The sequence below is a fragment of the Arachis hypogaea genome, chromosome 20, assembly GCF_003086295.3.
Source record: "Arachis hypogaea cultivar Tifrunner chromosome 20, arahy.Tifrunner.gnm2.J5K5, whole genome shotgun sequence".
NCBI classification, from domain to species: Eukaryota; Viridiplantae; Streptophyta; class Magnoliopsida; order Fabales; family Fabaceae; genus Arachis; species Arachis hypogaea.
The window spans coordinates 10,964,679-10,990,397 of NC_092055.1; the positions used below are offsets into that span (position 1 = coordinate 10,964,679).

The 25,719-nt window shown below is 31.7% G+C and overlaps 1 protein-coding gene across 1 annotated transcript; it reads left to right on the top strand.

Annotated features, from left to right (window-relative positions):
• Window positions 1–289: 289 nt before the first annotated feature.
• Window positions 290–5,404, top strand: LOC112784478 (WAT1-related protein At1g68170). Its single transcript, XM_025827703.3, has 5 exons — window positions 290–1,274; window positions 1,759–1,821; window positions 3,914–4,030; window positions 4,102–4,671; window positions 4,739–5,404. The coding sequence occupies exons 1-5, from the start codon at window positions 1,081–1,083 to the stop codon at window positions 4,959–4,961; spliced, it is 1,167 nt and encodes a 388-aa protein (XP_025683488.1). The 5' UTR covers window positions 290–1,080; the 3' UTR covers window positions 4,962–5,404.
• The last annotated feature ends 20,315 nt before the right edge of the window (window positions 5,405–25,719 follow it).

Here is a 25,719-nt window from a genome sequence, read left to right on the forward strand (position 1 = left end):
CACATAATGAAGGGTAACTTACATGTTATTTTAGAGGGGGTTGGGTAGCATTCACCTTATTATATACATGTATACAACCATTGCATACATGTGGATTTGTAGTATATTCTACTCTAATTATTTTAATTTTCTGCCACACAAACCCACTCAGGATTAAAAAAACATATTTAACGTGGCACGCACTTAATATATATCTCTTAATTAGTCAGAGTTTATGTTATATGTTGCTAATAAGAAATAAATCAATCAATAAACCTATATATGTTGTAATACTTTTTGAAAGCTGATCGATCTTCACTAATAACAATAACTCAGATTCTCTCATATTTAAGCTTAACCAAGAAAAAAATTTCATGAGAGATTTGGAGGTACAAGGGAACATACATATCAACAGGATGCTTCTATATACATGATGCATATATCCCATATCTCATGTTTGAGGCTCAAGTTAATTAAGAATAGAATAAGAACAGAGAACACGATGAATTGAAGGAGGCAGAGAGGGAGACCTCACAAGAATTCATCACTGAGATTCATATTGCAGCAGGAGTTGATTGATGTGCACAGTAGCTATAGCTAGTAGTAGTAGTGTTGCACCCATATTCATATATTCTCTAGACTTGAAATTGACCCTTAATGAAGGTCCACTATCCACGTGGCAGCGCACCAACCAAATAAGAAGATTGATTTTTATAGATATTTATTTATTATTTATATATCCTAAGGTAGTAGTTTTATAAGGATTGCACAAGTGTGCTAAGGTTTTACTTTTATTACTCGTTATTACATGACACATCACGCATATCTAGTTTGACATTAAATGATAACGTGGGAAACAAAGAAAAACAAATTAGCACCGCTTCTTTAATTTCTTTTTGGGTTGAAAGAGCACTTAGCTTGCATTGCCAATAAATACCGACTCTCCACTCTATAATATGCCACTGCCCCACAACCACACTCCACACTCTACACTCTTCACTCCTCAGCCAATCAACTAATTAACGTATATGCATATCTCTGTTTAATTAGTATATGGATATATAAGACTAGGTGAGTTAATAATTAAGAAGCATATTGAGGATGAAGAACATGTGGAAGGTGGTGGAAGTGGTGAAGCCGGTGGTGTTGATGGTGATTGTGCAGATAGCAAATGCATGGGTCAATGTTCTCTACAAGCTTGCTGTCAACGATGGCATGAGCCTCAGAGTAGTTGTTGCCTACCGCTATATCTTCGCTACTGCTTTCATTGCTCCTCTTGCTTATATTCTCGAGAGGTAATTAATACATACATCTATTCTTTCTTTAATTTTCTTCTTCAGTCTCATCATATCATATCATATATATACACGTAATTAATAATACTAGTTTAGATTCAACATGCATAGTTAATTGAAGTCCCTTCAATTCTTTGATTTGATCTTTTCTATTTATCTATGTGTGTGTCCATCATGCATGATGACGATCAGATCAGTAGTGCCGCTTTAATTTCTTCTACATGAACTAGATAGATGTTGTGAGTGGAGGAGATTCGAGAATGATTGTTTAACTTTCTAGGTTGCAGTAGTTCATCAAATCGAGGTTCTGCTTTTCGTGTAGATATGGAATGAATTGAATTATTATTAGTGGGAGTGGGGTGGACCCACGAGGTTGTAGTGTTCATAATGATAATGGTTTTGAAACAACATATCATGTCCAATCCTTCAATGCTATTACTATTTCAGATAATTACTTTGATTCTTTGATGATGATTTCTCGCAGGAAGACAAGGACAAAGATGACTTGGACCATTCTCTTTCAGTCATTCTTGTGCGGTTTATTTGGGTTTGTATCTTCACTATCCACTATACTCATTCAATTCATCATGCATCTATATGTTCATCTTTTCCTTTAATTAACCTTTCAACACCTATAATTGCTTCTTTTTATATTGTATTTCCATGCATCTACTAGTGTAGCTATACCTAAATTTAGAAAAACAAAACTTTTACACCAGATTTTCAATTCTTATTATTTCTATTAAAAACTGGATTAGACTCAATCATATAATTTTTTTTATATTGTTGATACTTATTAGTATATTAACCTCATTTATTCTTGCCACTTTTTCTTTTTCCGTGTTTGTTTTACATAAAGTTTGGGGAAATGAAAGTTAGCTTTGTAGTAATTAGTAGTTATAATTTACCAGACTTCTCTAGCATTCCAAGGCCGGGCCTTGTTTATTTACTCCTACTTTTTCTCCTATATGAAAATATAAATAAAAATAATGCAATTAGGTATTCTCTAAATTACAAAGATCCCTAATGCGCCACGTATTTATTTAAGGTGACATGGGATATTGCTTGAACATATAAGAAGACTCATTTATATATCAATACAAGCAACCAAAAGTATGATATATTTTGATTTTATTAACGCTTTTAAACACAAAGTGCGTTACACACTGGTCGCATTATAAAATAAATAAAAAAAAAAAACAGAAAAAGAAAAAATTAACACCTAGGATATCAGGACCTTCGTTACATTTTTAATATACAACCCCTACTTTATTACGGGTGTATTTCAGGGGCGGGGTCTCTCAAGTGAAAGGACCATAACCCCCTAAATTTTAACTTTTCTTTATAAATTAGATATAAAATTCAGTTTATTTTTTTTATATTAAAAAAATTAAATTTTGGGGTCTCCCTAAATTTCATTCTAGCTCTGATCTTAGTGTATTTGTTTCTGTTTTTCTTTTAAATTAATTACATTCATCAATTACCAATAATAAGTTGAAAAATTTTAGTCGAATTAAAGTGTCTAGAGTATTCAAGATCTTTAAAGATGAGTCGAAAGCTTTTTTACTTGATCAAAGTATAACTTGAAGATTCTAAAAGTATAAAGAAACAAAAATAAAATTGAATTAGAATATGACAATTAAATACAAACTTGTAAGCATAGAAACATATAATAGAATTTTATTTTTTTAACCACCAATCATAGAACATGTTAGACATTAAAATTAGTTATAATTATTTGCCTATAAATAAAGATTTGCATATGATATTATTCTTAAGTTTAGTTTGTAAAAAATATGATATGAGTTTAAGAGTTTTTTTCTTTTTTTTTTCTATTTAAAAAGTTAATAGAAAATAGAGATATTTTTTATTGTTATAATATTATTCTTTTCTTTTTAATATGTTGTTATATTATTGTTGAAAAAAATTATATTAAAATTATGTTGTATCATTATTGAGATGTTGATGTAAGTGAATAATTTTGGGACCAATTAATTATAGAATTTATACTTACAGTTTTTAATTTAAAAAAATTTTTTTTTTATTAAAACAATTACTTTTCACATATTTTTAAAAATTATTTTATTTATTTTCAACCATATATAAAAAAGAAAAAAAAAGTTATAAATAATTTTTTTAAAAATAAAGCAAACACACCTAGCCTCGAAATAGCAATGGTTATCCATTAAGATAAAAATATACCTCTCATTATTTATACACTATAATTCTATTAAATTCATATTTTATGTGGTGCATTACCTGTGCCTTACATGTAAGCACATTAAATCTAAGTGACTAGTGATATGAAATTTTTATTGTGTATGATAGTTAAAAATAATGTATATATTTAACTAAATTGCTTAACATAATCTAATACGATATATTATGTTGAGATGTAAGTAATGTTAAAGTGTAGGTAGCTTCAATTTAAAAGAGATTATGCTATCAGGTGCAGTCGACTTCAGGTGAAGTTGATAGTTGAGAGTCCTTAGATGATTTAACTAATTTGACTAAATTTTCATATAAAGAACTCTCAACTATCAATTTCATGTGAAGTCGACTGCACCTAAGTTTCCACCTTATGCCATATGTAGTAGTGTAGTAGGCTAGAAGTGTTTTCTCAATTAATTTGATTTCAGGGGAGCATTGCCTCAGAACTTACAAATGGAAGCGCTTGCTTTAACTTCTGTAACATTTGCAACCGCCATATCCAACCTGATTCCGGCCATCACCTTCATCTTGTCCCTCTCCTTCGGGTAATTAATTGATCTACTAAGATTATATTATAAGTTTGTATGGTTGCTTATAAAATGCGTTTGTTGATCAGAATGGAGAGGTTGAATCTAAGAAAAGCAGCAGGGAAGGCGAAGATAATAGGAACAATGATTGGAATTGGCGGGGCAATGTTGATGACATTCTATAGAGGCGTGGAAGTTAAGATGCTATCCTTCCACATTAACCTCTTCAATCAGCGAAATGGCGGCGGCGCCGTACACTCGTCACATGGTGGCGGAGGGTTGTTCTTGCTGGGTGCTGTGTCGTCGTTCTCCAGCAATGCGTCTTATGCGTTGTGGCTGATCATTCAGGCGAAGATGAGTAGAGCATATCCGTATCCATATTCAAGCACTGCACTCATGTGTGTAATGGGAGCAATTCTTTCTGTCACCTTCACATTTTGTGTTGAGAGGGATTTGAGTCAGTGGAAGTTGGGTTGGAATGTCAGGCTACTCACTGTAGCTTACGCGGGTATAGTGGTTTCAGGAGTGATGGTGGCTGTGATATCGTGGTGCGTACGCATGAGAGGTCCCTTGTTTGTCTCTGTTTTTAGTCCTCTCATGCTAGTGGTTGTTGCCTTTGCTGGATCCACCATTCTTGATGAGAAGCTATATCTTGGAAGGTACGTACATATATATTATTACTGCACCCTAATTGCACACTTGACTAATGATGTGTGTTAATTACAGCATAATTGGATCGTTGTTAATTGTGTGCGGCTTATACCTGGTTCTATGGGGTAAAAGCAAAGAGAAGGTGAAGAATCAATTAGTGCCATCAAAAAGCGACAAACTTGAAATAGTGGTCAAGCCTCAAGTACATGGCATCCATGGGGATGATGAAGATCAAGATTCATTCAAAAAAGGAGGTGACATGCACCACAATAGAGAAAAAGGAGGAGAACAACATTAAATAACTAATTAATGGATTCTTAATCATGTGCCTAACATAGCACCCCCAAATTAAGGCATTATGTATAACTTTTACAGCTTCTGCACATAGATGTATACATAGTATTATAATGTGCCACTTGATTAATTAATTGCTTTGCCTTCCTTTTCGAATCGTGCCAACATCTGATGTAACCAATTTTCCTAGCGCATTGGGCTCATATGAAACCATATAATCATGAGGGTTAATTACAGCATAGTTGGATCCTTGTTGAATCAATTAGAGGCAGCAAATTAAAGCATGAAGATGAACATGGCGTTGCCAGTGAAGACCATGCAACACAAGAAGGATAATAATATTAATTATAATGTTTTCTCGTACAGACCAAATGAAGGCATTATATGCACCTTTGCTTTGCCATCTTTTTCTTTAGGGAAAAGGGAAACCACTACTTTAATTTCTTATGTTCTCTTTCTCATTTTATTTATGTAGCATTTATCTCTGTACTATTATTACCATTATGTTCCTGCTCTTAAAACCCAAATTAAATGTACTATACCTAGCTAGCTATAAGAAATTGTAATTCAATTGGAACATATGTAGATGCTGTCTTTCTTTAAGAGGTCTTTTGTATTTTCAACAAAAAAAGGTTGCATAATGTTTTTGTTAAAAAAATGTTGAATTTCATTAAATATAGCACAAATATTGAAATATAAAGTAGTAATAAGGTTTCTTTTACGTTAAATTTAGTTTTTTTTTTCATAAATATTAATCGTATACACTTTTTGAAGATCGTCTGCCACCACGAGCCACTCAGCTTCCTTTATGCAAAAGTTGATGTGAGTTGGGAGTAGCGCCATGTGTAACAAAACTGGAATAACCATGCACCAGTCATGGGCATAGATCTTTTTAGCATCCAACTTAAATCTTAATTTACATGACTGACGCAGGAGCAAGTAAAGTTAGTAGGTTAATTATATTAGTTAATTGTAATAAAGGAATATAAGTCTCATATTGTTTAGGATAATGAATTTTGTGTTATGAATTAGTCCCACATCATCCAAGTTATGAAGGCTTTTTCTTCTCCTACTAGTATAAACAACTCATGTACCTTTTGTTTATGAAATAGAAGTTGAAGTTGATTTTTGAATATGAAATAAGCTGTGTGCTTATTTTCCTCTAGACTCTCTGAGAGTAAGAGGTGCATCCTTGACTTGGCCAATCAAGATAGGTTTATGACTATTTTCACTATAGTGGGGTTGTTAATCTCGCCAAGATTGGTGAATCTAAACTATGTCACCATGTCAAAATTAGTGGCCCACGCGACGTCCCGGCGTCGATAACTAAAGTTAATTAATTGTAAAAAAAAATTCAATACAGGAGAAAGTGCCTTCCAATCTATACTTGATCAAAACCAAAAAGTGAAAATAAGCACTAAAAGGAATAAAATTGAAAACGGAAAATGGAAATTAAATACAAATGAACTCAACTGGACTGTAAAAATGTTCGTATATATTATTGCACATTGAGAATGTTAGGTGTGGAAAATGAACCCGAAACAAAAACACTAAAACAGGAGGCTAATTAAGTCATTCACCAACAAGGTTAGTTGAATGGAAGTCCCCCAATTATATTTGTAGTGGGAATTGAACCAATGTTATTTGAAACTTTAATTTTTGAAGCTTCAATTGTTAGCTTTATTCTAAGTGGAAGCTAGCTAGCTATAGCAAAAGTCTGCTTCTTCCCATTTTGGTGTGTCGCTACTTCCGCTACTACACACTATTTTTGGTGAAATGGACTTCTTAAAAGACAAAATTAACACGTATTCCTAAAAGTATAGGAAACAATGTAGATAGTAAACAATAATGTATATTTCTAGGTGAATGCTATGGTAACTATCACTTTGTGCTTAAGTTATTAAAAAAAGTAAATAAATAATATTTAATAAATTTTACATGATTTATTTTTTATTTTAAACATTTTATTTTTCACTTTAAAAGGGAAGTTAGATAATTTAGGTACCATAACAAAGGTACCATAAAACTCATCATATTCCTAATACGTATTCGCTGCAGTATCAATATTTTCTCGACAAGACCACGCAGCACATGCTCTGTCGCTGGATTGGTTCTTTGATCATCACTTGTATTTACGTTTTGCGCGTATGTTTGATCTAAGACTTCTACATCATCTCCTACGGCTTCGGAATCTATATGCTCAACCTCCTCGTCGACTTCCTTTCCCCTCAGGTTGATTCCAAAATTCAAGAATTCTACGACCACTACAACAAATAAGGGCTTTCACAACGGTCAAAAACCGTTGCCGTAGATTGAAAAACCGTTCCCAAAATTTTAGGCAACGCTTTGGCAACGGTTTTTGACCTGTGGTATATGCGGCCGTTACCAATGCTCAAAGGCAACAGTTTTTTACCTAAGGCAATGGTAACAAAAAAATCGTTGCCAAAGTTACTGGTATAGACAACGGTTTTGATAGAAAATTTTAAACAACGGTTTCGAACCGTTACTCGATAAGGAACAGTTTTAAACCGTTCTCTTTCATGATCCAACAGTTTAAAACCATAACTGAATAGGCAACGGTTTTAAACTGTTGTAGTTTTATTATTCACAAAGACAACGGTTTTAAAGCGTTATCGTTAGTGTCATTTTTTGACAACAGTTTTAATACCATTGCCATTTAATAATCGTCTAAGACAACGGTTTTAAAGCGTTACCATTAGTTTCGTTTTTTGGCAACGGTTTTTTAAAATCATTCCTTTTGTGACTTTTGACAACGATTTTTTGTAGTTATATATTTTTTTATTTACAATAATTTTCTCATATTGCATATATTCCAACTATTTTTTTTTTTAATTTAGTGTCAATAAATAACCTTAACTATTTGAATCAAATTACTAAAGAAAACTAATTGAATATTTACCACCAAATTTAATTTTTAAAGTATTCTATAAGATTCATACATATTTGTGAATGTTAGAAGTCAAATAAACTAAGATACTTTAAAATATCAAATTTGATTTTTAAAGTATTCTATAAGATTCATACATATTTGTGAATCTTAGAAGTCAAATAAATTAAGATACTATCAAATAAACTAAGATACTTTAAAATTACATAATAAGAGTCTAAGTCATAACCATATCTAATCATAAAGAAAAGAGATTGATATATTACAATAGCAAATAGATTCCTCATCATCTTCACAAATTGGTGATTTTTACTCTCTAATATTTGATCTTCACAATTTGTGTGATTAAGTTTTTTTTCTACTTCATAATAATTTTTCTGTGAACAAAAAAATTAGCAAATTAAATATAATGTTAAGCCTAATGCTAATAATTGAAGGAATGGAAGTTTGATTTAGGCTTACCAATAGCAGTAGTTATGTTGGATGTGATTAGGATTATCACATTTGGAGATGATATTAACCTGAAATATTCATATTTAAGAATTACTAACACACTACGCAAATACTCAAGAAAATCCAACATCTCTCGGTTGTATTTTTTAAATGATATTTAACATTCTCACACACTATTTAAAAAAAAAAAAGAAAAAAAAAAGGAATAACAGGAAAGAAAAGAGGTATTTTCCTCCAGGAAGGACCAGAAAGATTGGTATACCCGAATAGAATCTGAAGGTTATGAACCGGATATAGCAGCTTTCCTCGCCGCAGCAAGGCTTTCAACTTCATCTGCATGACCACACACTTAACCCAAAGCACATGACAAGCATATAGCATTAAGTTAAATTTTGTTCTGCCTCACCAATCAAAACAAATACTAGATTGCTTTCTTCTTTATCATTTCTTGAATCTTTTGAAAAAGTTTTGCAACCTAAATAACAAGGAAACACAATTGTGCATTCAGTGCAACAATACAACATAATAACAGTTCATCTATCAATAACCTCTGAAGTGATAACAAATTGGAAATTCATCAACTACAAAACATTGGTACTTCTAATAACTATTGTACATGCATACCAGCTTGCCATTTTCAAAAAACCATTTATTGAATAAAGAATGTGCATTCACTTCAATAACCTGGCACTATGAGAATCTGAGAATGTGGCATTCACTTTAATTCTATTTTTCTAAATAGAACTCATTATTGTTTGTTAAGAATCTATCCAACAATTTTACTTGCATTAGTAAAACTAGATTCAAATAAATAAAGGTAAACATGATTAGCTTAAAACACATTCAAAATGATATTATTTGTGCGAGTTCTATGCCATTAGCTTTTAGTTCAATTCTAATCCGTTGCTTCTAAATTTTGGTGAGATTACAGTCAACATCCCTAAGTTTCAGAATCCACAAGTTTCAGGTTCATATCACTTCATTTGATTAATTAATTATCAATTGGAAGTGGAGCCATATTTTCATAAACCAGTTCAGAGTTTTCAGCAAACAACCAACCTTCCAAGTGACTTATCTAAGTCTACAAAATAGATATGAACATGAAACTTATACTCACTTAAAATAGACTGATAGATCTTTAAAATCCTTTTAAAATCAACTCAAAATTCTGTTTAAATTAAAAGTTATAGCGTCTGCAAGTTGGTACTGCAGAACCAAAAAATCAGAAAAAACTGCAGCAACCACTAAACTTCAAAAAAATCATATCTTCCAAACCACTTGGCCAAATTCCCTGAAATTTTTATGGAATTTTCAAGACACACTAAAGTTTTACAGAAAAATAATTTCATCTAAAAATTAGGTCTGGACTGCTCCCAAAAAGTCATTCGTTCTGCTGCCAATTATGCATATTTCTGCAGAAATTCTGCACAAAGTATTTCTAACAACCTCACATACCAAATCCTATATTCAAGCCTAGGATTCATCTAAAACCACATTTCTAACTTTCTTTTCACTAACCAAAGTTGCCCAAGAACTCTTAATTTAATATATCACAATTTCATATCATAGGTGCAACGTAACCATATTATCATAGCATCCATTCTTCAGCATCTCATCTATAACAACATATCTCATGTTCTGATTCATCAAATGAATTTTCAGCAATCATAGCAACATTCCATACACAAAATCATCATCAACAAGTACTAGCAACAAGTATAACTTCAAAATACACAACATCGTCAATAATCACTACATTAAATCATTAAACCAATCACCAACTACAGCCATGATTCAACTCAATTCCAACAATTATTCACACAAAGCAACCATAAACCATTTGCGGTTACTCATTTAATTTTATTGGCATTCATAACTTAAAATATTTATTTTTAAAACAAATCTCCTACCTCAATTAGTCGAGACCGCAGAATTTAAACGCGACAAATCCTTTTATTCTAAATTCACAGCAGCAGCGGCTTAGACCCAGTAGTAGCAACAGCAGTAACATTATCAATAATCATAGCTATAGGGACTGAAATAAAATAAAACGAGAATAGGGTAACCAATGAAATAGCAGTAGAGCAAGAATGGAAACAGAGCAAATTAGAGGAAGGGATCTAGACCATATCAGAGGTACTTCGACGGCATCCCCCTTTTTTTGAAACTGCAACGGTGATCATGGCAGCAGCGGTGGCGGCTGAACAGCCCTCTGCCTCTCGGCACAAGCCTCACACGACTCCTTTCCTTGTTCTCAAGGCTCCTCTCTCCTTTTGCACATGCAACAGATGATGGCGGCCATAGAAGTAGCGGCAGCGCTAGAGCCTTCGGTGGTGACGACGGGGTCACGACGTGGCGGCGGTGACGGAACACAACAGTAGTGACGGTTCTAACAGCGACTGGTCCCTCAGCGGTGGTAGAACGCGACGACTCTTCTCCTCCGACGCGGACTCCTCTCCTCCTCGCGACAACGCCGGCGACGACTCCCCATGGACGGCGCGATTCCTTCCTCCACCGCGGTCCTTTCTCGCCTCAGTTCTAATCCGTAATGAAGATGACTTCGCGGACAGCAGCGGCGGCAAGGCGCGGCTTCCCCTCCTCTCCTCTTCTCCCTTCGGTTCTCACTTTCAGATCTCTCTCTCCCTCTATGTATGTTTATGTGTCTATGCATGTTTGTTTATTTGGTGTGTGGTGTATGCTATGAGTGAGTAGCGGTGAGAAATGGTGAAGTGGCTCAGTGGAGAATGAACAGGTGGTAGGGAGAGGGGTACATGTGTGTGTGGGTTGGGTAGAAAGGGGTTAGGGTTAATGAATTAGGAATTTGGGTTTAGAATTGGGAATTTAGGATTTGAGTAGAGTTTTGAGATAAAACTCAATTTAATCATTTGAGAAAAGGACAATAGGTCCCTGATCTTTCCTCCGTCAGGGACTGATCCGTCCAAATGTCTCCGTCAGGGACTGATCCGTCCAAGTTTTGTGAAAGTGAGGGACTTAAAAGTATTTTTCAATGGTCAGGGACGAAAATGTCCGCGGGACAAAAGGTCAGGGACCTATTTGTCCTTTTCTCTAATCATTTTAATCAATATAATTAATTTTAAGAATACTAATTTATTCTTCAAATTATAAATTATTTGTAATTAAATACTTTAATATAAAATTATAGATAAATAAATAATTTTTTTTAGTTCATAATATTAATCAAAACTTTAAATTATTTCAATTTAAATTATATACAAAATTCTCTTTCATCTCCAATTACTAAAATTCTGAATTTTAATTAAGCAAAAATCATTAATTTTAGTAAATCAAAAATATCTAATTTATAATTGAAATTTATATAAAACCAAATTAATTTAAAACATGAAGTCTCATAACCTTTCTAAAAAGAAAATCATATATATAATTATAAATAATTCATTATTTATTTTCTAAAAATCTGGGACTTACAAAAATTATCAACAAATATGATAAATTATAAATAAATTATTATTTAATTTTCCAAAAATTTGGGTTGTTACAAGTTTGGTATTGTTCGATGATGGCTCTAATGATGAGTGGTGTCGGTTATGGAGCGCTAGGACTAGTAGAGGAAGGAAAAATTAACAAGTCTCTATGTTTTATTTTGAAAAGAGGTTGTTGAAACCAAAATATATCATTGTTATAAATTTATCTTAAACTTATTTCTTCTATAAAGAATATTTGTAATATATTTATAATAATAATTTTGAGTGTTCTAAAAATTTAATATTTATAGAGAAAATTATTTAAATTTGTATAATTATTTAAATAATATAAAAAAATTATTGTTTGATAAAAAATTGTTGTAATGGTTATAAAACCGTTCTTTAAAATAGTCAAAGAGAACGGTTTTATTTTGTTGCTATAACGTAATAAAAAATTGAACTTCAACAGTAACACTGTAAAAACCGTTGTCTAAGATCATCTAATAGAACAGTTTTAAAGTGTAGCATTTTGGCAATGATTTTTATGCGTTTCTTTTGTACAATTATTTAAACAACAACAAAAAATCGTGCTTAAAACCAAATCATGGTAACGGTTATAAAACCGTTCTTTAAAATAATCAAAGAGAATGGTTTTAATTTGTTGCTGTAAAATAATGAAAAATTGAATTCAACAGTAACACTATAAAAAACCGTTGTCTAAAACTATCTAAGAGAACGGTTTTAAGGCGTTGCAAAATTTGGCGTTGCTAAAGCCTATATTTGTTGTAGTGGACGGTGCCATTCTCTCCACCAGGGTTCGATCTGATGAGTTCCATTTTTTCGTTAGCCGTCTCCCTAAGTTCAAGTTCTGGTATTCAATCATGACTAGTTCAGATAGTCATTTTGGTAGGTATACGAATGGTAATTTTAATTATTATGTGGATGGTTATTTGATTGGATTGAATTTAGGTATATACAATTAAAATATGCAAGATGTTCAATTCACTAAATATGCGGGTAATTATTTTTATCCTTAAATGGATGGTTATTTTCACTAGGAGTGAGCAATGCCGGTGACAATGCATGGCAAGCCAAGCAACGACGGCGAGGAGGAGTCCGACGATGCTGTTCGTTTTCGGTTTGAAGGAGAGCAACGCCGATGAGGGTCTTTGTTGACAAACCAACGGTTATAAAGAGGATCCTCACGGAGACGATAAGGGCTAGTTGGAGATCAAACGGTGGTGACAACGACAACAAATTTAAAGAAAATGCGGGTGGTTTAGTAAATTATGGTATAATAAATGATTAAAAATTTTTAAATTATTGAATGAGATTTTTTTGTTGAATAATTTGAGTGGAATGTTTTTTTTTTAATTTCGTTAGACTAAAATTCTAATTTATTATTCACGTTGTTCAGCTCCGTTTTCTACCTATAGGAACCGTGTTCCTATTTCCCAGTAGCTTCTGATTAAGCCATTGAATTAAAAATATTTAGGATAAATAAGTAGTGTAACGTAACTAACTAATGTATCTTGAAATTAAGAAGATAGTAGGAGAATTGAATTTGTGCGTCTTTATTACATTATGAGGCCAGGTCATACATGACGATCAAGTTTAGAAAAAAGGTAGCCAGGAATAATGACAGGATGAAAGTCAAAGTAAAAAAAGGAATAGAGAGAGAGAGAGTAGTTATTTTTTTTCACAACTCTTATGTTGTTTTGACTATTAGCTAGTAGTTATGGTGTCCCGTGGTGTGAGTGAAAAAAGATAAAAAGCAGTTTATATGTTAAATTATTAAATTAATGGAATGGTTTTGAAATATTAGAAGATAGAAAATGAGACTCCAATGTACTAACCTGAATCAAAAGCTACATACATGCATGCTTGCATGCGGTCTCCATGTTTTGCTTTTGCTTATATAATGCACGCAGAATGCAACCTAGTTTCTCAATTGCTTCATGGAAACACTCACACTTTGGGGGTGGAAAGAAATAGGAAGGAGAGAAATTGAGTAAAAAAAAAATAGAAAAAAAAATTGAAGTAAAATTTAATTTTTATGGGTGTATTTGGATGGAAAAAAAAAGATAGAAAAATATTGAAAGATAAATAATTTATATTGTTTGTTTGAAAAGAAAAATAGAGAGAAAAAATGAATTAAGTTATATAATGACAATATTACCCTCCATATTATATAGTAATGTTATTATGTATATAATTATATAAATATTCATAAATATAATTAAATAATAACAACAAAATTTAATTATATTCATAATATAACAAGTTAGGAATATAAATTTTATATAATAATAATAATAATAATAATAACTAAGTTAGCGTGATCTAATTAGATAAAATATAAATTTTATTTTTGTTTACTACTCATCCCAATACATAAACTGAAAATAATTTCAACAAGAAGAAATATCTAAATCAACAATTACATGTACATGATTTTAAAGAGGCTAACCAATCATCACATTATATCATTTGATTAATATATTATGCCTTATATTACACTTACAAATACACATCAAAGAAGTCTTACATGATAATACGTTAAGGTCAGCTAAAAACAAAATATACATATGAAACTAACAAATTTAATACAAGGACCTCTTTGATCAAATCATTACTAATAGCATAGACTTCTTTGACTAACTCATTACTAATAGCATAGTTAACAATAGTTATAGTTATGAAAGTCACAGAATACAAAGACATGAGGTATTATCATTATAAGCCTTAATTAAGTCATAGATATGTTACCCACAAAAGATAAAGATACTTGTACGTATCTTAATCTTAAAGTTATATTTGTGCTAGTCTCAAAATATTAGCCACATTACTAGGACTATTGTTCCTAGAGTGCACCTACTTCTTTCATCAATTCATATAATGTGGCAAGACATACGTCAGACGGAACACCAAAAAATTCTCTCTTAGTTCTATCTTCTCTGCATAAAAAGCGGTAACATCCCATGCGCAATTCTGGCATCACACCTAAATTCTCTAACTCAGTTCACACGTTATTTTCAGAGTAAATTCGAGGCCTACTTTGCTCAAGAATCACAAGACCCCTTTCAGCTATTCGCACTTGTTGTTTAGCAATTTGAACTTGCTCCTTAGTTACCTGCACTTGTTCTTCAGCTGTTAACACTTGCTTTTCAGCAATATTAATTGATCTCTCATAAAAATGATTCCCATCTTTCATCATGTCAGTCAATGCAAGAATGCCTTGACTCATTCTTTCTATTTCTGATTTTAATTTATCATTCATGGTTGTTTTGCGTTTAGTACCTCTTGATGATGTTCCTTGAGAGCCAGTTGATTGGTTAGATAAACCAATTTCAGGACTATGATCCATTGTAAAACTAGTAACATGAGGAGTAATTGGATCCTCATTCCACTGCTCCTCCATATTTAAGAAACTATCATCATCATTCAAGTTAATTGTTTCTTTATGTTTCTCCCACCTTTTCACTTTTTCTTTGGCACTTTCAGCATGTTTTTCAGTTGTCCTGTATGTACCATATATCTCAAATAGTTTATCATAGTGTTAGATTGGAGTACGCATCCACTTTTTCACTTCTGGTTTTGCCTAAATCAAATAGAAGAATATTTACTATGAGTATGTCTATATGTAAATATATATTATTGAAATACTTCTTCAATATTTACTAGTGACATTTAAAACCAAAAAAGAGAGTAAATGCATAAAGTTTACCTTAATCAATTCTTCCCAAACTTCAGCTTCACCCTCAAACATCTTTGTAATTGGATTCTAAGAAAATCCACTAAGCCCATGAAAATTATCATAACAAACTCCAAAATAATCCTTTAAAGTCTTGAGTCTATTCTTAAGATTCTCTTTGCAAATGTGGTTACCATAGATAGATCTCAAAAGTGAAAGTATATTGTCATATGCCATTGTAGTAAATGTGCCATCCACTCTATTACCTTTGCGAGATTCTTCAATCAAAGCATCAATGAAGATTGTATATATCCATTTCGTCGGTCCATCTTAGGGTATCCCAACTAGTGGCCTCACCTTGGCATGATGCTCTCTTTGCCATTAACACTTGTAAATCTACAAAACAAGTGGATAGAAATAACATCCATAATCTTAAATCAAACTATTTGTAATGTGTCTTATCAGTTATTCAACAAATAAAGGTTCAATTCACTCCATAAGTCCTACATGTGACAAGGTGATTCAATAATTGCACACCAAAGTCTAGAATATGATAACACTTCAAGAGGTAACATGAATTCAATAATAACAAATCATAGTTATAATATCAACTCAGCGCACACATAATACAACTAATAACTTTATTTGCAAAATTTTTTAAATGAGTGATCAGAGCCTTAGTTGATAGTCAGCCCACATTTGAGTAGCTATTTCATCCCTTAATATGGCCCCACCTATAGTCTTCATCTTGTTCATGTCGAATTACTTCATCCTCTTTTGGATTATTTTCTTGTAGTTCTCGGTCAACTTGAGCTATGAGATGTGGATCAGGATCTACACCCATTAAAAAGTTATGTAATATGCAACAAGCTAGCACAATTTCAGTCATAGTTTCAAAGTCATAATGTGGTTCAGTGCCACTTGTGATTATTGCAAATCTTTTCTTTAAAACTCCAAATGACCTTTCGATAACATTTCTCAACGAAGCACGACGAAGATTAAATAATTTCCTTTTTATTTTCTGGGCCACGTCTTGCATACTCTTTTAAGTGATACTTTACACCTTGATATGGGGTAATTAATCCATGCTTCAGCATAAATCCAACATCCCCAAGGTAAAATTTTTCTACAGAATCCATCATTAAAAATGATTAATTTAGTATAATCACACAAATTACTAATCTTTACCTACTAATGAGACAATATAGTTTTATGTACATGCTAACCTCGTGGAAGTTTAAGATTATCATCCCTCGATAATGCATTCTTAAGAATTTTTGAGTCAGATGCTGTTTATTCCCAACCCGTTAATACATAAGTGAACTTCATATCAAAATCACATGCAGCTAATACATTCTGTGTCGGCCAGTCTTTTCTCCCTCGAAATTTGGGTTGATCCGCTTTGGGTACTTTGACACGAAAATACGTTCAATCTATAGCTCCAATACAGTCCTAAATAATAGTCCATTATTTAATAAAGTAACATGAAATTGTATATATCAATCAAAATTATTTATTCATGTAACTGTACATGTTCATACCTTAAAATAAGGATAAAATCTATGATTATGAATGATCGCCGGAGAAATAATGGATGCAGATGGTTGTCGAAGGAATTCATCTTCTAGTAAAATAATTGCCCGTAACACAGCATGGAAGTGGCGGCTAACAGTTTCTCCAGACCGGTGGTAGAAAAAAGAAACGGTTCTAGTTTTCACATTATGAGCTATTATATACAAGAACCTAGCAACTTGCTCCTCTACTGTAACATGTTTTGTATCCCTCATTTGACGTGTTGCTCTTAATTTCTCACACAATTGAAGAAATGCATCAGGGCCCATGCGTAGGATGTCACGACACCTATGAGTTTCTCTTAACTGTTGCATTAAAGTAGCTCGAATTTATTCTCGCCCAACCAATTTATGGGAGATGAATTTGTCAACCCGCGTAGACATAAATCTCAATAAATATAACATATGCACGATGTAACATATCAGTGTTATTGTGCATAATTTCTGTCGTCTTTTCCAATCCTCCCTCAAAACTGTTAATATATGTTCTTGGTTTTCAAGGGTTAACATATTTTTCGGATTATCGACCCCAAACTTAAATGAAAAGTTTAGTGGGAAATCACAATTAAAGATGTCTTCCATATTGGGGACCAAAAAACTTTCTTCATGATCAGCCTTATCCATTTAACAAGCACTTTGTAGTTTCAAATGTACATATCATAGATTTACAGCACCAACAAAAACAAAAAATGATAGCATCATATATTAAGCATAAGCAATGCAGTTAAATAACTAGTATTTATATATATATGACCTCCTAATCGAATAATATAATTAGTTGTAAAAAAATCTCAACCAATTGAAAGATAACAATTTTTTATACTTTTCGAAAAAATTTAACCATAAACTACATATGAAAGAAAAAATAAAAAAATAAAAAACACAGAAAACAAAAGCAAGTAATAGGTGCTAATGTGGTTTTGGGTATAAATTTACATTAAAAAAAACTATAGATATATAGAAAACAGTATTTTAGAAGAAAAGTATTAAACAAGAGACCATATTAAAGATCTTATCTTAGTGGAAAATAAACAAAAAAATCTAAGTTGAACTTGAATTTGGTCGGAAACGGCATATGCAAAGTGCCTTGCAACTTTTTAAAGTTATTTGTTGATCTTGAAACAGATAAAGTAATGAACTCTTTGATAGTCATGCCGAAGAAAGATAATTTTTTTTATATATAAAGGCTATTCACATGAAGATAGTAATTAATTTGTTATATGTTATATCATAAATTAATTTAATTAAATAACTTAGCTCCCAAATAATAATAATCTGTGTGTTCTACGAAATTAATTAGGTTACCTAAACCAAGTTTACTTTAGCAGTTATATTTCAATTGAAGCATTTTATCAAATAGTTTATATACATAAAAGTTAACAAACCATGAATCAGCATTTTTTCATTGGAGCATTTGATCAAACAGTTTACATACATGAAAATTAACAAAGTAATAAATCAAACCAAAATATAATCTCTGTCCATATACTTCAAAATTAAATCACAAACACAGATCTATCAATATATAGCGTCAAATGGGAAATAAGAGCAACATAAAAAACTTATCTATAGTCTATACACATCAATTCTTTCAACTCTCATTAACTTTGAAATCAGTACCTTTGCATGTTTTCATTGGAGTATTTTATCAAATAGGTTACAGGCATGAAATTTAACAAACTCATAATTCGAACTAAAATGTAATCTCTATTCCTATACTGTAAAATTGAATCTCAAACACACAAATCTATGAATCTAATAAAGAATGAAAGGTGAAATAAGAGCAACAAGTTTTATCTCCAGATGCAAGATGCTGTGACCAAAATGATTGAGAAGTGGTGGAGGAATGGACCGTTAGTAACAGTTGCACTGGTTGATAGTATTGGAAATGGATAGCATGCATAACTGAATCTCAGGTTAAAGAAGAGTCTTTAGAAAAAGAGAAGGGTAGAGTTTGAAAATAATGCAGTGGAATGAGTTTTCTTTCTATTTTCTCGCCTTAGTTGGAGAAAAAAGTTTTTGGTAAGTCCTTTCATTTTTTGTTATTGTTGTATTTTTCTCTTAACATTTTTTTTAAAACCAAATAAGTGAAACTTTATATTTCCTTCCTTTCTCTTTCCGTCGATGTTCAATTCCCTCCAATTTCTATCTAAACAAACACAGCGTCAAGGTGTTGAAGCCAGCAATGATGATGGTAATAGTGCAGATTGTACTTGCTTCGGTAAATGTGCTCTATAAACTTGCCATTAATAACGATGACATGAGTGTTAGACATTTTCGCTGCAGCTTCTACTATTCCTCTTGGTCTTTTTTTTTGAAAGGTGATTAATAATTAACTTCGTTACCACGCACTCTGCAACCTAAAAGTAATTCATTAGTAGCACTTAATATTTTAATTTTCACGGAAGAACAGGCCAAAGCTGACTTGGAGAGTTGCTTTCATGTCATTCTTTTGTGGCCTCTTTGGATAAGTTTTTTTTTTTTTAAAGCAAACAGTACAACACAATAGAAGTGGAGCAAACAGAAGTACACAAAAAAACTATCTTAACAAAAATCACAACACAAAGATGGTTCTCATGTTATTTTTGGCATAGCCATCAATAACTAATTAAAGAGATTCACACCACTTCACTCGTTAGCACTGTTCGACGTCATGTTGATAATTTTTTTAACATCTTTACTTGTGTGCTGGAAAATTCTCCTATTCCTTTCCAACCATATATTCTAAATTATCGCACAGAAACACCTCAACCGCTGATTACACTCCTCTCTCCTCCTCGGTTCTTTTATCCAACTAAGAAAATGGCCTTTCATCAATTTCGGATAAGACCATTGTCGGCCAAAAGCTGAAATTCAAGCACTCCACACCTGCCAAACAAAAGCACAGTCTAAAAATAAGTGATATACATGTTTCACATCATTATTACAAAAAACATAAATAATATCGTCCTGACTGATGATTCCAAACTGACTTAGCTTGTCCTTTGTATTCACTCTTCCTATCAGAACAAACTAGACAAACAGCCTCTTTGAATAAGTAATAATAATAATAATAATCATCCTTCGCTCATCACGTTTACTTATCAATTCTTCTTCCTCCTTTTCTTGTTAGGGGAAGCTTATTCCAAAATCTTTACTACGAGTCTTTGGCATCGATATCAGCAGTTTATAACCTTATTCCTGCTGTTACTTTTATCTTAGCTGTTACATGCGGGTAATTTATTAAATCCTCTGAATTAACGAACATTTCTCATTACTACTGCCTCTAATTAGTAATAGGGGTGTCCATGGATCGGATTGTATCCGCAGATCCGCGGTAAATATCCGCATCCGATCCGAAAATTGCGGATACGATCCAATTCGCAAATTGATCGGATCGGATCACCTTTTGCGGATCGGATCGCGGATATCTGCTCTACATCCGCGTATCCGATCCGCGGATTCGTAGATCCGCACTATAATAATTAAAAATAAATAAATAAATATATGTTTGGTATTATATTTACTTATTTGTATGTTTTAGTTAGTAATTATTATTCATATATTGTATTATTTTATTTTTGTTATTTAGAGAGAGTTTGATTAAAAATATTTTAGAAATAAATAAGTTTAAAAGTATGAAAGAAATATTTTTATCGAGTTCTTTTACATAAAAATATGATTAAAAAGAGAAGGTTTAATTATGCGGATATATCCGATATCCAATCCGATCCGCAAATGTGCGGATCGGATCGGATCGGATCCGGTACTAAAAAGTGCGGATATCATATCCGATCCGATCCGATGAAAATTGTGCGGATCGGATCGAATTTTCGGCCATATCCGATCCGATCCGATCTGCGGACACCCTAATTAGTAATTATTATTAGTTTGGAAAGATTAGGGTTGGGGAGTGCAGCGGGGAAGGCTAAGGTGTTAGGAACCATAACAGGAGGGGCAATGAGTTGAAATTAACATTTGGACCTTCCACATTAACATCTTGCATCATAATGGAAGTAAACCCACAAATTAGGAAGGTATATTAATACATCCTGAAATCTTTATAATGATACATAAATGAAGTGACATTTATTAATAATGATAGATAAATGATGATTGTGATTTGATAGTGTAATTGGAGCGGTGCTAATAGCGATGGGGTTCGTCGGAGACCGTCACTGGTGGTGGTGATGATGATGGATTATTTGAAGAAAATGATAGGGAAAGTGGTGGATGTAACTGTGACAAACAGGATAATGATGGCGATAATTCATAGTAGTCATCATTCATCTAAGAGAAAAGAATAATATCAAGAAACTAGGGTTCAGATGAAAAGTGCTCGTAATAATCATATAAGAAGAATGGATAACAGAATCCGAGTACAGTGGATGCATCACATATACTTCGCATTTCGTATAATTCCAAGTTACCCACATATTTCAAAATAAATATCTTATATCAATCATTTATTTATTGAATTAATACTCAAATTCATTTATAAAAAAAAATTATTTTTAAATATTTTATTAATCATATTAGTCTCTAAAAAAAATAAAATTATAAATCACATTAGTTCTTTTATCTACTAGACAATAATACATTACTTTAAATGTCCCGTATCATAATAATATCATAGGTTAAAATTATGTTATAAAATAATTAGTTCATATATTTATGGTTATAATTGATTGTTTGCTGGAAGATTAATTAATTTACGGTTATAATTTTTAGAGATATTTGTTAAAAAAAAAAATTTAGAGACTAATATAATTAATAAAATTTTTTGAAAATTAATTTAAAAGATAAATTATATTTCAAAAACATATTGAAGTATTAACTCTTTATTTATTCATATTAAGAAATGTTGGAGACCACTTTAATAATGACACTAAAAATGCTTTTTTTTAAAGAGGCTTATATGTGTCATGTTATTATTGGACATCTTTATTAAATCGGTTAATAATTTATTTTTTAATAAACCAGAATAAAATCGGTTTATAATTATTAGACCCGATTTGATCCGATCGAATTACACAATCTAAATCGAATATCTTTAAATTTTTTGATAAAAAAATAAATATATCTCTGACTTTTTGTTTTGTAGACATTTGAATCTCTTAAAAATTTAAAAATACAATTAGATCCCTAACAAAAAAATTGGGTTTATTATTATTGTTATAAAAAAAATCGATTTTATTCTAATTTGTTAAGAAATTCAAAAATAACAAATTTATTAATACGTCCAATAATAATGCGGCACGTAAACGTCTTTACAAAAAGACGTTTTAAGCGTGTTTATGGAAGCATCCCAAGAATGTTATATTATTATAGCTACATTTGTGTATTTATGTGGTACGGTCTGTTATGTGTTCTAACTTTTCTACCTTTTTACGTTACCTCAAATTTTATTCCTTCTCTTCTCCTTTTAATTCAGCTATGGAATTATTCTTGGTAATTTTTTTTTCTTCCATAGTTGTTGTACTACTAAGTAACAGTACATGAGATATCTTTATCAATTATGATCGTGAATAGTTGACGAATCCTGGAACATTAGTTTATTAGGTTGGTTGATTAAATGAACCTGCACAATCTTCATTCCATAATAATTCCATTTGAATTTGGTATAGAACATAATGCCAAAATAGAAATAAGAAACATTAATATAACACGAGAAATGAACCTAGGGTAGTAGGCTAGGCTACTGTATTAGTTCTGTGTATATATGCTCACATAGAGTTGGCACAATATGGAGCTTACATTGTGCTGCATGCTTACCAAGAATCATTCAAAAATGCCCCAGCAGACCGCCATGCCCATAACATATGGAACTTAGAATATTTTTTTTTTTAATTTTATTTTTGGCTTTCAATCAAACAAGATAAGTATTCTGTATTATTCCAGCATTTCATTTAATTTGGCTTACCCCGGACACAGCGAACGGTTTAGAATTCTTTTCTAAGAATAATATGCAATCTACCTGAAATATTCATTATTAGATTTAATGGGTCATAGCATGATGGCCCCTCCTTCATATTTGGGTTTGGGCCATACATGCTATACTTTATGCTCTCTTTTTTTTCTTTCTAAATTATAAGTTTTTTGTTTAATTTAAGTTAGTCGAGTGATCACTTTATTTATCTGTTTAATTAAGTGTTGAAAGTTTAAATTTTATTTTATATATGTAGCAATTTATTGGCTAATAGCAGATTCTTACGTAAAACTCAGATCTGCGATGAATTAGTTTTTAAACTGTCGGATTAAAAAATACTGCGAGCAAGTGAGCAAGCAAAAAACAATTATAGGTCTTCTCTAAGGAAGTGGAACCATGTTGTGACTTTGATGAACCTTGTACATTGAATAATGGCTTTCTACTTTTCACGGTGATAACAAGTTATAATTAACTCATTAGTTTCTTACTTTTTCTTTTTCTTTTTCTTTTTAATTTGGATCGTAAATAGTTAATGCCTACTATTACAATATATATATATATATGAATTTTGTCATGGACAAAAATTAGTCGTTGATGAAATTAAGAAAACTATGGAGATCACTTCTCGTAATTGACTTTGCAAAATACAGATAATAATACGTACTATAATATGTCGCGGCGGTTTGTTCAATGTCACATTCATGCTTCTGTTTCCATCCACCTTAGCTTCAGTATTATTTCTTTGAATGCACTTAAGGAATAAGGTTTTATATATATAAATATAATTAGATCGATTATTGTCAACTATATATTATGTATTTATTTGCTTGCTTAGAGTGTAATCATCCGATCCACACTCTAGCTAACTAATTACACCTCTTATATATATATATCATCATTCAACACTTAATTAATAATAATTTGACCTTTTATTCTGTGATATCTTCGCTGATTGTCGATCTCACTACACTTTTTCAATAGCAATTTGGTGGAGACATAGAGTTTGCACTTGAGGAGATTTGCCTAGCTAGGAAGGATACACGTAAATGTGACACCACTAGTACATCTTTCTATGATTTGTAGGTAGCAACAACAACAATAGTGGCACCTTTTGTTATAATGAGTTGTTTTGTGGCCACCAAAAGTGATTCCCTAGTTAGATAATTTGGATAACAACTAAAAGTATTCATCAGTTTGATTCATTGAATCAATGGTAGCTAGGTACATCCTATCATATCTCCCTTTTTGTTTTCTGAATTTTCTTCGGAAAAAAAAAATCAAACAAAGTTGATATACATACACACAATTATATTGCCTGTCTTGATGATGATTGATTAGGCCCTTTAATTAATTTGTTATATTTAATGTAATGTCTAAGAGAAAAGCATAAGATAAAGCAAATGCCTTCTTAATCACATGAATTTGAGTTGCTTTGGATCAACAATCAAATCAAAAATAATGTAGTTGAATTTCTTTCAATAAGTAAGCAAATAATCATAATAATAATAAAAAGAAAACGGATTTTGTGATACTTTTTGAAGACTTTAATTGGTTTGGCTGCGATTTTGTGAGAAGTTGTCGATAAGAAAGCGAGATTTTAGGATGTGGGTGGCTCCACCGGAGGAGGCTCTTTGAGTAGGTGGAGACGTGGAGTTAAATGTAGCACATGCTAGTGTATCATCATCAAATTCTTCTGTTTCTATGGGGATCACAACATGGAAATAAAAATAATATATCAAAAGGTGAACTCGTTCCCTGTACCAAAAAGTTATTTGTTCATTATTACCACGTTCTTTCAATTACTATTAAACTAACTTCAAATAATTGACATTTTCGCAGAGGCTCTTCTCAATTTGAAGTTGGACGTGCTTTATTTTTATATATATTTAAGCTCAATGATTATCCAAGTTGCTATTGAATTCTTGTATCTTTTTAAATTACCAATGTTTAAAAGTTCTAGCATCAAAATTGCATTCTTTTGCCAATATTACTTATTATAAGTTATTACCAAGAGTTCCTTACATTATATTCGACTATCTAAAAACCAAGTAAAAAAAAAAGAAAGAAAGAAAGAAATAGAGATATATATGATGGTCTAGTCACAAACAAGAAAGATAATAAAAAAGGAAAATACTAGACCGCTAGAATTTTATGCTGAGAATCATGTGCTACTAAGTCATAAGGTAAACCTTAGAATTAAGAAATGGTAGTTACTTTTTTTAATCAAATGTCGCGTCCAATCACCTCTTTAAATAAAATGTGGAGAAAATTCTGATAATACTTTTAGCAAATATAGAAATGAAGAATGGCAATTTCGATGAAGGACATGCAAACATAACACAAAAATACCAAAAGAGTTTTGATGCGAAATTGTGAATGGAGGGTCCTACAATAATATAAGTAGTGATGAGATGAGTCCACTAATTGATCGAAAATAAATAAAAGACATGTTCCAAGTACCTTACCGGAAAAAACATAAGGGGTCTAATTTGTCTAGCAATATCGTCCAATGTCTAAGTCTTTGTCTGAGAAAAGCACATGAATTAATTAACTTGAATTAAAGTTCAAAAAATTAAAGCCTAATGTCTAATTGGCAAGACGTCCTCATTGACCCTGCACAAAAATTAAAAATAAATAATAATACGCATATTTATACATAAATATATGTTAAAATGATTTTAGTATAGAAATAACATTTTTATTTGATTTGATAAGACGCACATGTGAAAAATAATTGAAAGCGTGCATGCCTCTTAGCTGTGTGTTACGTTTACGTACGTGAAAA

Excerpts from the sequence above, each read along its gene's own strand:
- LOC112784478 (XM_025827703.3), top strand. The coding sequence starts at position 1,081 with ATGAAGAACATGTGGAAGGTGGTGGAAGTGGTGAAGCCGGTGGTGTTG. Across the intron at positions 1,822-3,913 it reads TTCTTGTGCGGTTTATTTGG|GGGAGCATTGCCTCAGAACT; the intron begins GTTTGTATCTTC and ends ATTTGATTTCAG. Across the intron at positions 4,031-4,101 it reads ATCTTGTCCCTCTCCTTCGG|AATGGAGAGGTTGAATCTAA; the intron begins GTAATTAATTGA and ends TTTGTTGATCAG.